The sequence below is a fragment of the Nicotiana sylvestris genome, chromosome 7, assembly GCF_000393655.2.
Source record: "Nicotiana sylvestris chromosome 7, ASM39365v2, whole genome shotgun sequence".
Lineage (NCBI taxonomy): Eukaryota > Viridiplantae > Streptophyta > Magnoliopsida > Solanales > Solanaceae > Nicotiana > Nicotiana sylvestris.
The window spans coordinates 10,351,161-10,365,047 of record NC_091063.1 but is presented as its reverse complement, the minus strand read 5'-3'; the positions used below and the strand labels follow the sequence as shown (position 1 = coordinate 10,365,047).

The following is a 13,887-nucleotide window of genomic DNA, read 5'->3' as shown; positions in this document are numbered from 1 at the left end:
TTTGTTTATTTTAAAATAAAAATAAAAATAAAATAATATTAATAGTAATAATTCACCTTTTAAATTTTGTATTTTTACCCTATAATAAAAAGTGTAACAAAGCTAAAAATTGTAGGTTAAAACCCCTAAAATATTTACATAGAAGAAGTGATAAAAAATTAAATATTATCAAAAATTAGGTGCTCACATCATATACAAGTAAAGATATTACCAGTGCATCATTATGCGGGGTTAGCACGTTATCTGCATCTGCATCATCAAATGTTATACCATCTTCTTCCAAAACTTGTCGAACTCGCTTCCTGTGGGTGACTGTAATTTTTGACACCTTCTTTGTTGCCATATATGTTATGCCATTGATCTCCTCCCCTCCAGTTATGACATTAACCGTTCTCTTTGGTGAAGGAGGTTTTGGCGATTCCTGCCTATTCTTTATATATGCTTACTTTCCCTTTTCACTAAACAATTCAGTTAAGTAACCTTGTTTTAATAAATGCTCTACTTCACCTTGTAGCAATCTGCAATCCACCGTTTTGTGTCGTGATCATTCTGAAATTCGTACCAAAAATCGTGATTTCTCCTGTTTGGGTTTGATCTCATTTCTTTTGGCCACCGTACCTTATTTCCCATTCTTCTTAAAACAACTACCAACTCGGATGTGCTAACATTAAAACTGTAGCCGTCGATTTTTGCTTTTGAGCTTCTGTCATCGTCTCGCGTATCTCGCATGTTTCGTTCTTTTCCGAACCTTGACAATGAACCTGACTCTCCATCCTTTGATCTAGGATCATACCTTGGTTTTTCCTGTTTTGAATGAGAATCCCTTCGTACTGGTCCCATATAAGGTTCGTACCTGTTTTTACCAGACCTTTTTTCAGTTTCAGCTCGTCTTGAACTCACTCTTTCATCTTTTCGGGACTGAATGATAGTATCTTCTTCTATCCGCAACTTTGTGATGTATCTATTGTAAACATCATTCCAAGTTGTTGCTGGAAATTCTCGTAAGCTTTCTTTGAGTTTACTCGTGGCTTCTGAGCTTTTTTCATTCAGATTACTAGCAAAAGCCATAGCCGCCCAGTTATTAGGTACACGTGGCAACATCATCCTTTCACGCTGGAATCTGTCTACGAATTCCCTGAGCAACTCCGTATCTCCTTGTTTTATTTTGAAAATGTCCTCCATTCTTTTTTCAACTTTTTGAGCCCCCGAGTGTGCTTTAATAAATGAATCTGCAAGCTCAGCAAAAGAATCAATAGAATTCTCAGGTAAAAGAGAATACCATGTCAATGCTCCCTTCGTGAGTGTTTCTCCAAATTTTTTTAACCAACACTGATTCAGTTTCTTGCTTGGTCAAATCGTTGCCCTTTACACCAGTTGTAAATGCAGTTACGTGATCCCGTGGATCAGTTATTCCATCGTACTTTGGGATATCAGACATCTTGAATTTCTTTGGAATCGGTACAGTAGCGGCACTTGGCTTCCAAGATTGTTGAGAGTATTTTTCCGTATCTATCCCCTTGATTATGAGCGGTACTCCAAGTATCTGCTCTATGCGATCGCTCTGCTCCTTGAACTGTTTCTGCAAAGTTAGTACTAAACTTTGTAAATCAGAATTAACCGGGTTACCTAACCCTCCATCACGAGATTCGCTAGGAGTTCCTCCACTGCCTGAGTTAACGAGTCCCGAGCGATGATTTTCTACGGTGTTGTTGTTTGGAGTTGGTGTTGGTGGTACAGCCGGCAACCTGTTGACAAAAGCTTGAAGGGCATTGCCGACCTGTTGAGCGATTAATTATTTCAATGCTTCATCAATAGCTTGATTATTCTCAACCTGCTCATTTATATTTGATTCAGATCCATCAGGAGTCCTTTCTCGAGATTGTCGAGGAGAGTGTTGTGGTGAGGGGACTGGAGTTCCATCACCTTGTTGGTTTAGCTGATGTTGCTGATTTTCTTGGTGCTGTAGATTTTGTTGGTTGTTGTCGTTGACATTCGACATGTTTGTTTTGACAGAAGAATTGATTTAGAAAGTAAAAGATTATCAGATTCCCGGTAACAGAATCAATTTGTTTACCAAAAATAGGAATTTCGGTCAAAGCGTAATTTTAGAAGAGCTCGGGTTACTGATAATCAAATAAAGAAATAATTGTATAACAAGAAAATAAAATTGGATTGAGAAGTAGCCGAGTAAGCAATATAAAACAATGTAAATAAGTATATTTCATAATAATCAGTGTGTCCATACAAATGTTATTTCTCTCCTTTTTATAGCTATTTCTAAGTACTACGTTTCTTTCCTCTCATAATAGAGCCATTATGAGCAATTAGTGACATTAATGAAACGTTATAATTGGCAATCATAACTGTTTCGTGAAGATTTTATAACGTTCCCCATCATTTATGCTCATTAATTGCAGATATTACGTATCTGTACTTTTTGTTGTCTTGGTTCATTCCACCGGTGTCTCTTCAAATTATCAAGAGACCTGAGTAACCGTTCCTTCTTGTTTTCTTGAATCTTTGCCCGTACCTATTAAGACCGCGTCTTTTTGAGTACTCTTTGCCAGCTGCTACTCTTTTGTTAATCCACGTGTCTTGACATGCCAACCACATAATTAATTCCAAATATTAACTCAGATTTTCCCAATACAGTTTGCATGTACTATTACTCTAGTAGGAAAAAAAAAGGATTATCACTAAAATTAAAAGAAAAAGAAAAAACGGGTTATGAAGACCATTGAAAATTCCCATCAAGCCAAAGAAAAATATCTTTCGCAAAAGTTGAAGAGTTTCTCAATCTTTTCTTCATTCCACACTTTGATCATAAAAAGGCTCATCTATAACTCTACATATTATTTCTTATGTCTAAATTTTTTGATTAATGCATAAATATCAGCTAGCAAATGTATGAAATTCAAGATAATAATTTAATTAGTCTATTGTGTAAGTGCTAGGAGAAAACTTTATATTAATAATTGAAAGTTACTTGTTACAAATATCAAAACATATATTTGATTAATTAAATGAATTTGTTTCTCTTTAATCAGTTAAAGTTGTGTGAAATAAACATTATCATTGAAATAGTATGAAATATCATACAATACCAAAAAATATAGTAACATAACTTGGAATAATAGGGCGAAAGTGTAAAGGTGTATAAAATGAGGTACGATTATGAAGATTATATTAGAAAACTAGCTAATTGTTAGTGGGAATAAAGTAAAGATGAAAAAAGAGTTGGAATATATAGATAACGAAAGCAAAGTTTATCTAAGAAACAGACCAAAATCTGTTATCCCCATTTTTCTCCCGCTAGGCTCGCTTCACTCAAATTGGCCCCATCACTTCCCCAATACTGACAATTCCACCTTCAAATTATCTTCACTAGCAGTGCCACTTTACTTTTTTCTTTTGGGGTTCCATTTTCTTTATTTTCTAGCCCTTTGTGTTAAATTTATCTTATTGACATTTCTTCAATGGTCCCTTGCACATTGTGGTTGCTTTGTCACTAAATGCTTGAATGGTCTTTTGAACAAGTAATATGCAGATTCTTGAATTGAGTTTATACTTTTTTATTGCTCTATGAGTCTGAAAAATGTGGTCTATTATACATGTCCTTAATGAGCACTTCAATGGTCTTATGTCAAAATTTATTATCTTTCAAGGAAAGTACTAGCTCTCTTAACTCAGTATTTCTGCATAAAAATGCAATTGCTGTTAGTTGGAGGAGGAGGAAATCTTTTGGGGTTCCTCCAAATGCAAAGAAAAAGCAATCAAAGAAGAAAAGCTGGTGGAGAAAGTTCTTTCTTGAGGATGATGGGAATTGGTTGGGACTAAAGGATGAGGATTTGCTTGATGGACTTGAATCTGAAGGCTTAGGTAGTGATGATAATGATGAGTTATCAGAGAATGAAAAGTTTGAAGCTTGGAAAAGACGAGCCGAGGCGATAATGGAGTTAAGGGAAGCACAAGAAGATATAAAGAATGAGGAGAATAAGAGGTGGGAGGATTGGCTTGTGGATGGAAATACAGTTGATTTAGGTAATGGTTCATCTTGGGTTTCAGATTCCAATGACGCCATAGGAAAATCTGAAGATAATAAAATGCAGGAAGATCCTAGTGAATTGATACCTGGGAGGGGTTTAGTTAAGTCCGTGAGGGATATGATAATCGGTAGGGAAGACGATGATATGCTATATGAAGATCGGATTTTTCAGTATGCTTCATTTAACTCTGTGAGTACATTTGTGTTTAGTTCTATGCTATTTACTACAATTTACCTAGTTCTTGTTGTTATTCTCATTCAAATTAGCGTCCATTGGCCTGCGATTAGCTTAAATGTAGTAACATGGTCAGTGAGGATTCATATAGCCGGCCCAACTTGTTTGTGACTGAGGTATAGTAGTAGTAGTTGTTGTTGTTGTTGTTTTCAGGTTAGTCTCCATAATCCTTTAGTGTCTATAATCTTTCTGGCTGCTCTATAGTTCAACTTATTGTCAACTTATAGGCAAATTAGTTTAGGTGAAAATTTTGCAAAAACCTATTAGAATGTAGAATAATAAGGTCCAATAATTACATATGCGAAAGCTCCTTGCAGTTCACTAGCTTGTACAGTGAACATATGGTAATAGAGTATTTTCGATATCTCAAGAAGGGTTGAGGTAATAGCTAATGCTACCAAAATGGAGTATCAAGATTAAGGAGCTTCTGCAAGTCAATTTATTTTCCTTTTCTTTGTTATGCTTGATTAGAAGAGGGGCCTTGAAGCAGTGTAAAGTTGTCTCTGTGTGACCTATAGGTCATGGGTTATAGCTGCGGAATGGTTGTGTTCGGGTAGACTGCTTACGTCACATCCCTTGGGGTGCGGCCCTTCCTCTGACCTTGTGTGAACGCGGGATGCTTTGTGCACCAGGCTGCCATTTTTTTGTTATGCTTAACTAATTGTAAAGTTTATGAATCTAGAAACATCCAACACATCTGATATTATCATGTTCTTAGCACTGAGAATTCCCAAACTTCACATCTGCAATGTACTCTTTAAGCTTCATATTAGGAGTTATTGTTCTCTTCCTGTTGCAGGCTAAGTTTTTGGCAGTGCTGATAATTGTCCCATGGGCTTTGGATTTTGTAGTTCATGATTATGTTCTTATGCCGTTTCTTGACAGGTAACTTCTGTTTGGCTTTGTTTTCATTCCTTTTGGTTACATAGCTGAAGTGATTGATGTTTGATCTTTTGTACCTAACTAAACATGTTTGACTACCAAATGTTTTCCTATATTTCTTTTGCTAAGACCTGATAATGATGGTACCACTGTAGGTAACTAAACCATTCTCTGTTACATAAATGATTGATTAATGGCCAACCAAGAGTTACCATTTCCCAAAGGATCTACTGTGAAATCTAAAAGCACCATAACATGTCATTTAGATTGTTCAAACTCTAGAAGTCCAATGACAACAGAATCATGTGTCCACATGCTGGATGAAAATGTTGCTTCATCGGTTTCTTTCAATATCTTTTAGTTCCGATAGCCAGGGGTGACTCAAGCACATACCCTAAAGCCAAATTTTAATATGAGACCTAAATTTTTAAAAGAAAGTTATACGATATATTTTTATTTGAAGTCTATTCTTCTAACTCTGTGAGATATAAAGTTGTTAATAATTTTTTTTATAATCGATTTTCTCTAATAATTCTTGCTCGATTAATAATATAGCCAATTTATTTAATCTTTCTTGAGATATGATCTCGTCCAAGTCACACCTCTATTTGAGGTTATGAAACGGTCGATGCAGTAGTAATACCCAACAAGGAGTCGGGGTCGATTTTCCGCAGGGAGCTATGAATGGACTTAGGAGTATATAGTTTAGTGAATGAGCTTGAATTATCTCAAATTGCACTTCCACAAAATTGGGTTGTTTTTAAGTCTAAGTCAAACTAAGATTACCAACTAAGAATTAAAACTAGGAAATTATTTTTGTTGTTTTTCAAATGATATAAAAGGCCTAGGGCTATGACCTTCACCTAGGTGTTTGCCTAACGGGTTGTAAACTTTAAAGCTTGTTTTGTTGGTCGGGATGTATTATAGCTATCAATACTCAAGTACCCACTCAATACCTCTCGGTAAGAGAGTGATTTTGCCCAATTCGGCTTTCTCAAGTCCAAATGGGTATTGAACAAAACGGTTGATAAAAAACTCAAGTCAGGTTTTACTATCTCTAGGTTCAACCCTTTAATTGAGATCATCAATCTCTTGATTTACCCCAATTTCTTGTTAGCCTAGTTTTCCTAGACTAAGTCTCTCTTTCTCAAGTAGAAACCAAGTCAAATAGGCATGAACTAATGTTTGCAACCATTAATTCTACAATTAAAAGCAAGAACAAGGCTAAATAATAAAAACCCAACCATAAACAAGCAATAAATCAAACACCCATTAAGTTTACGCTCTAGGGTTGGGTCACAACCCTAGTGAAAATCTAGCTACTCATGCTTAAAACAGAAGAAATAGAAGAAGAAATGATAATTAAACCCATATTGGTGATTAAAATAATGAAATCTATGTTCACAAAGCTCAAAATGGCAAAAACTACTAAATAGGGTAAAGAAAAATGTCTACTGTGGCTGCTGATATTCAAAACTTGACTTAAAAAAGTGAAACTCTTCTATTTATGCAAAGCTGAAATTTTCGGACAAAATGACCCTTTCAGAGGTTCTGTGGCCGCACAATTTCATGTGCGGTCCGCACTTTGCTTCAGCTTAACAGGATTTGAATCTTGCGGCCGCATCTCTCTTTTTTTGCGGTCTGCACATTTCTATGTGCGGCCGCACATGGCTCTTCTGCGGACCGCACAAATTTAACTACGGTCGTGTAGCTTATCTTCTGCGGCCGCACAATAATTGTGCGGGCCGCACAATAATTGTGCGGTCCGCACTTCCTTTAAACTTGATATGTAAACTCTCTGAACTTTTGCTCTTGCTTAGCTTCTGCGGCCGCACATGTTATGTGCGGACCGCACTTTGCACTTGTTTCTAATAAGTTTGTCTTCACAATCTGCGGCCGCAAATAATATTCTGCGGTCCGCACTTTGAGCTTATGTGCCTGTTTTTGTCCTTGAGTTCAGATCACTCCTTGAGTTGGATTTCATCTTAGTGGCTCATTTTCCAATACTCCTGCAATTAAGCATATTTTATCAGTTTTCGGGAGCACAGTTAAACGCTTTTGGACTAAAACGAAAGCTAAAAGGCGCTAATAAGTAGTAGAAATCCCCACTTATCAAGATATTGTTGATCTTAGATAAGATTTTACAAAGCAATAGAAGTATAGAACTATTGGAAGATTAAAAGTATTGCTGAACACTTGAACTAGTTGAATCTTGGAGAAAGGTGAGTAATGAAATCTTGGAGAATAAAGTGAGTAAGAATATCAAAGAGAAACATAAAAAATATGTAGGGTTTTCTGAAATATGAAGAGATTAGAAAAAAAGAAAGATTGACTTAGACAAATTAAGGAAGAGAGAGCAAAATTTTTAATGAAGGAGTAAAAAATGAAAACTAAAAGTTATGAAAACTATTCATCTACACATTTTTAAGTAAGTCAAATTATTATTTTATTTATATATCTAAAAGGTTTTCTTTCCTTTATGGAGTATTAAAAACTCTAGTTTTGTATTAAAAATACTACTAAATATTATTTTTTAAATACCTATGAACCTATTATTTTTTCAAAAATGGGGCCCCTTAAATTTGGGGGCCTAAGGCACAAGCCTTACTCCACATAAGGTTGGAGCCGGCCTTGCCGATAGCCGTAGTGTCTGGGCCAGCTTGCGGGCACGTCGATTAATTCCACAGGATACTTACTACTGCTCACCAGCAACAAGTACCAGGTAACTCTGTCCACCAAGGCTTGGACAGATGGCAAGAAAACATCTAGTAGCCTCCGCTGAGATTTGAACCCGAGACCTCATGTTCTGAACCCACTTCAACTTACCACTAGGCCACTTGGGTGCTAAATCTAACATCTCTTTATATTCACGCCATTATAAATGTTTCAGAGAAAATGTTAAATCTCTGTTCTTCATTGTGCTAAGTTAACTCATTATCTTTCTAACTGCATAGAGATGCCTTCACCGGCAGCATTTGACTGGCCATGTGGCGTAAGTTAGCTTTTATATTGGATTTATGTAACAAGATTTCATAATTGGTCTTTTTCTGCGTGTCCCCAGCTGGAATGTATTACATTATCAAAATGAAAACTGTGCAGGTTTATTCTTCTGAAAAAAAAAGAAAACTGTGCTGGTTTATTCTGGGTAGGATTAACTCGTTTGTTAGAAAACTGATGCTCTTTTATGAGCTTTTGTCGTAAGCTTTGCTGACTTCATCTTTATCCCAAAAAAGTAGGTTTGCGACTTCATTTATTACTTGTTCTAATGGTTCTAAGCCTACTCAAAAGTCATTTTCGTAATCAAGAACTACTTCAAGAAGTTTTCTCTTACTTGTTAGTGCGACAAATTCTTTATAGACAGTAGACTGGTAACATAGCTGTTCAAGCGTATTTCTTGAGATTGTGAAGATACATCCCTGCACTACCTTGGCTGACTTCTAAATCTTAGAAAACATTTTACTTTTTGGATGAGTATAGATAATACAACAATACAGTTCTATGGAAATATTATACTTCTTGCATGCTTATTTCCTATTCAGCTAGATATTACTTGAGAAGGTACTTTTCCTGCTGATGGTTGCTAGTATGAACGGAACTCCCGTTTAAGCTTTGTGTTGACTTTCTTATTTGTCATGGTCAGATATGTTAAGACTGTACCTTTAGCAGCACAGATGCTTGATGTCAGAAGAAACCAAAAGCTTGAAATGGTTAAGGAACTGAAGACTGAGCAAGCGCGCTACCGCTTTGAGGTTGAGATTGGTAAATCTCCACCTTTGTCCGAAAAGGAGCTGTATCTGGAGCTACGACACAAAGCGTAAGTTTTACCGTAGCTGATGCCTGTTCTAATTATGTTAATCTGAAGTGCTCCAAGAAATTTAGCTCATACCTTTCTTTGACCTACTTATCCACCTGATGTTAAAAGATTTGGTAGGAAGGCAACAACTGATTTTTGAAGGAGAGAGTGTTTGCACACACATTGGATAATCTTGCCTTGAACAATAAAATTCCTAGTGTCAAAAAGAAAACAAAGGGCCTTCTGAAGACAGCTACCACTTTGTGTGTTCTTTTCTTTGAGCTGATAAATATATTAATAGACTACATTTGTATTTTAGATTTGACTTCGTATTTTACAATATATTTATTGTATTGTACATAAGAACCGTATTGGGGTAGGGTGGATGAAATGAAGGTTAGCGTCTGGAGTCCCGTGTGACAAGAATGTGCCACCGAAACTCAAAGGTTAGTTCTATAGAGCGGTGGTTAGATCGGCCATGTTGTATGGGGCTGAGTGTTGGCCAGTCAAGAATTCACATATCCAGAAGATGAAAGTAGCAGAAATGAGGATGTTGAGATGGATGTGTGGGCACACTAGGCTGGATAAGATTAGGAATGAAGATATTCGGGAGAGGGTGGGCGTGTCTCCGGTGGACAGCAAGATACGGGAAGCGTGACTTAGATGGTTTGGGCATGTGCAGAGGAGAAGTTTAGATGCCCCGGTTAGGAGGTGTGAGCGGTTAGCTTTGGCAGGTACGAGAAGAGGTAGAGGACGGCCTAAGAAGTACTGGGCTGAGGTGATCAAACAGGACATGGCGCGGTTTCAGATTTCCGAGGACATGGCTCTTGATAGGAAGGTGTGGAGGTTGAGCATTAGGGTTGTAGGTTAAAGGGTAGTCGAGCGGTTTTCCTTTTTGTCCCGATTTCCCTCTTTGTACTGACGAGTATGATAGTGTTTTGTCTAGCTCTGCTAGCGATTTATGTTGCGTTTTGCACTTTTGCATAATATTTGTGTTACTGCTTTCCCATTTATTTGTTGTCTCTCACGTTGCTGATATTATTTTTCGGGTTTTGTTGTTACAAATCTATTGTCTCTGAGCTGAGGGTCTCCCGGAAACAGCCTCTTTACCCCTCTGGGGTAGTAGGGGTAAGGTCTGCGTATACTCTACCCTCCCCAGACCTCACTGGTGAAATTTTACTGGGTTGTTGTTTTTGTTGTTGATTGTACATAAGAAATTACAGCTTGTATGATTCATCTAAATACATGCAATAACTCAATCTATTGGCTTGAGAGGGCTTTTATATTATCCTTCCCTGAAATCATCTTATAACATGTCTCACTTATCCTGATATGGCTTTTATTTGATTTCTGATACTGTTAGCCTCTGGGCCACTGCATGTGCAGGTTAGAGTTGCAGGACGAGTGGAGGTTAGAAAATCGAAAGGCATTTGCTAATATATGGTCGGACTTTGTCTTTGGGGTCTCATTATTCATTCTTTTGTACTTCAATGAGAGTAAAGTAAGTTCTCTTCCAAATGTTTGAATAATATCTGTCTTTCAACAAAATTTACCTCTTTGCCAATATACTTGTATCGTCTATGTTATTGGGTGAAAGCCGTTAAAGTGAAATGATCAACTTGCTTGGACTTGGTGTTATTAAGATAAATAAAGGAAATCTTTTTAACGCCATTTTCCCCTCATAACGCTCTTGAATCTTGATTGTTGTTTGCATGTTGTAACCTGTAACTTTTTACTACTACTCTATCCACTACCACCACATAAGAGATGTCGCCAGCCTTTATCACTCATCCACCACTGTGAGCCACCACCACCAACCACCCCTACAGCCAGTCATACCACCTCCTCCTTCAACCTCTACCGCACAACCACCATTGCCAACCACCTCCACCACCAGTCTTCATCATACAACTACCAGCAACCACCTCCACTACCAGCCACCACCACTAGTGACACTGCACAACCATCACTTTTGGCCATTGTCACATAACCACCATTAATCACCACTTCACAACCACCATTGACATCAACTCCACCAACAACTACCACCAGTCACTACCTCACAACTATCACTACTTGCCACCACCAACAACTGCAACACCACTAGCTTTTAGAGTGTACTTCATCAAACAAATAGTTTTTACAACACGGGGTAATTTAAGATTTTCTCTTATATTATGTGGATATAATATGTAATTTTGTTTTATTTGAGTTCATATTTATTAGTTGTAAAATAAAGATAAATTATACAATTTGAAATGCCGAGAAAACAAAGTCTTAATTCTTCAGATTTAAAGACAATACATGTATTCAGATTTAGACATCTTAATTAATTAAAAAACAAATGGGGCCTCAGTCATTATTTTCCTTTCACAAATAGGGTTTCTAAAGTGTACTTCCTCAATTTTTGTAGTGTTTCTAAGTTTAAAACTTTTTTGTCAATATCTGCAGGTGAAGCTACTCAAATTTACTGGTTACAAGATATTAAATAATGTCTCGGACACCGGCAAGGCGTTTCTGATTATTCTGGTTACTGATATCTTTTTGGGGTAAAGTTTGATTCTATTTCATGCTTTTGACCTTATTGAATGTTCTAAAGGAACTTATCCGTAAATATAGCACCTATCCATGTTAGCTAATTTATATAATAGCAGCAACTTCATCTCAGAAATAAATAAAAGGCAACTTCAGTTCATTACTTTTCAATTTTCAGAAGCAAACGGTTTAAGTAACCTAACACCTTTTTGGGATTTCCTCAAGGATGGAATTTAAAATTTCTGTTGCACTTCCAACTAAAACGATGTGCAAGGACTAGATGTAAAATTATTACTCTCATTCCCTAAAAGTTTAGTGGTACCAATCCTTGTTTCACTCCCTTTTATTCCTATGCATTTCTATTGTTTGGGCTTCTATTTTTTCTTTGGAGACTGTCAGCATTTCCCACTTCTTAAAAGTAAATAGAAGCCACCCTTCCAGAGCTCCATCATGTTGGATAATGCGGTGAATGTGTTTCAGGTATCATTCTGAATCTGGGTGGCAGACTTTGCTCGAGGTCCTTGTGGAGCATTATGGTATTGAAGTCGATCAAGCAGTGATAACCATATTTGTCTGCCTGGTTCCAGTTATAATTGATGCCTGTGTGAAGCTTTGGGTATGTGCTACTTTTTCAATAACTTGGACTCTTTTTTACTTTAATCTGGATGGTGAACAAAGTATATACTGTAAACTCCTTCCTGACCATCATGGATTGTCTTATCGGTTAAAATAAGCCTATTAGTTTTTTTTGAGAAGGAAAAAAAAAACTAATAGGCTTATTTTAACCGATAAGACAATCCATGACGGTCAGGGAGGAGTTTACAGTCATTGTTACTCGCCAATGCATATTAGTTAAAGTCATTGTTACTCGCCAATGCATATGTTCTCTTTGATTTACAAGAGTGCATCCAAGCTTTATATGCTGTAAACAGGGGCAGAGCTAGCGTATACGCTATGGGTTCACACGAGCCCAGTAGCTTTTGCTTGGATCCTGTAATTGTATTAGAAAATTCATTAAATATGTATAATGTTTAATTACAAACCCAATAACTAAGACGAGCTATGAGTTCGATGACAAGTTTAGAATCCATAAACTTCAAATCCAGACTCAAGTTTGGCCGTAAAGTCTTCCTTGACCCTCATGCATTCAAAAGAAATGAAATTTTAGCATAAGTCAGCTTCTTTTGCTAATATTCTTAGAATATCATTTTCCTGCTGTTTGTAGAAATCCGTTTACCATGTGTACTTTATCTATGGTATTGGAAGCAATGCAACCCATAGTTCTATCTAACGGAAGACTTCGTTTTTGCTTTCCAGATGTTTAAGTTCTTGCCGAGATTATCACCTAGAGTGTCCAATATTTTCCGGGAAATGACGAGGCATTAAAGAGACTTTCCCTATCTCTGGTTTTGGTTGCAGCAGCATCGACAGGTAGAACATCTGATTATTTGATATTTCAAATACATTTATCCTCTCTTCCACTTTTCCATATAGAGGCTCCATACCCTGATATTGGAGTAAAGTGTAAAAGCACATTTTGTATTTTTTTCATAATGTGAATAGCTTGTCATCGAAGTGGCGTCATTCCTTGAATATCTTGGATCAGAATTGTGGGAATATTTGTTACCCCCCATCATTTGTTTGTTTACAATAATCAGATTCTGAACAAAAAAGTTCGTCAGAGGTTTGAAAATACCTCTTTATATATCTATTTATCGCCTCATCTGGAAACTCTTTATATGATCTAAACTTGATATGGATAAACACTATAATTGTGGTTTCTTATTCACATGAGAGTGTCTAGCATGCACAACCATGTAAAAAGAGGCTTACCAATGTCGAAGAAGCCATAGACCAAATGCAAGCAACATTTCATCTAGCCAAAATATTTGGCTATGAGCTTGAAATGTATTTCAAATTTATTTTAGTGTGGTCACACAAGGTAATGGAACATTACAACTTGGAATTTTGATATTATTTTTAGGACAACATCATTCAATTTACAATTGTCTTCGATGAGCTTTCGTACTTTGCAAAAACATTATGCACTATACAACAAATTAAATAATCATCTAAAATTTCTTAACCAATGTTGTTTTGTAAACCATTTTTGTGCGGTTGTAGATTAGAATGATCTTTACTCAATTGCAACAACGACATGTAGATGAAAGTCAACTTCACATGTAAATGAACAAGTAATCAAGTTTGATCCAATTTTTTCTCAGCCATAACTTTAGCCAGATCCTTAACTCCCTTCAAGTTGGGAAGCAGCTACACACTCTCACGCATTGATTATTAACTTGCCAAGTTGGAAACTAAGTTTTGAAACTTGCAATCACAAAACTCACTTGGATAATACTTGTGCAATTTCATAATCTATCCTTGTAAAATTAGCAA

General features: G+C 36.6%; 1 protein-coding gene across 1 annotated transcript; it reads left to right on the top strand.

Moving 5' to 3' along the window:
* The first annotated feature begins 3,284 nt into the window (after positions 1 to 3,284).
* On the top strand, positions 3,285 to 13,201 carry LOC104235214 (protein DAY-LENGTH-DEPENDENT DELAYED-GREENING 1, chloroplastic). Its single transcript, XM_009788926.2, has 7 exons — positions 3,285 to 4,235; positions 5,080 to 5,165; positions 8,803 to 8,976; positions 10,342 to 10,456; positions 11,407 to 11,504; positions 11,971 to 12,106; positions 12,808 to 13,201. Exons 1-7 carry the CDS (start codon positions 3,612 to 3,614, stop codon positions 12,874 to 12,876), a joined length of 1,302 nt encoding a protein of 433 aa, XP_009787228.1. The 5' UTR covers positions 3,285 to 3,611; the 3' UTR covers positions 12,877 to 13,201.
* Positions 13,202 to 13,887: the final 686 nt, after the last annotated feature.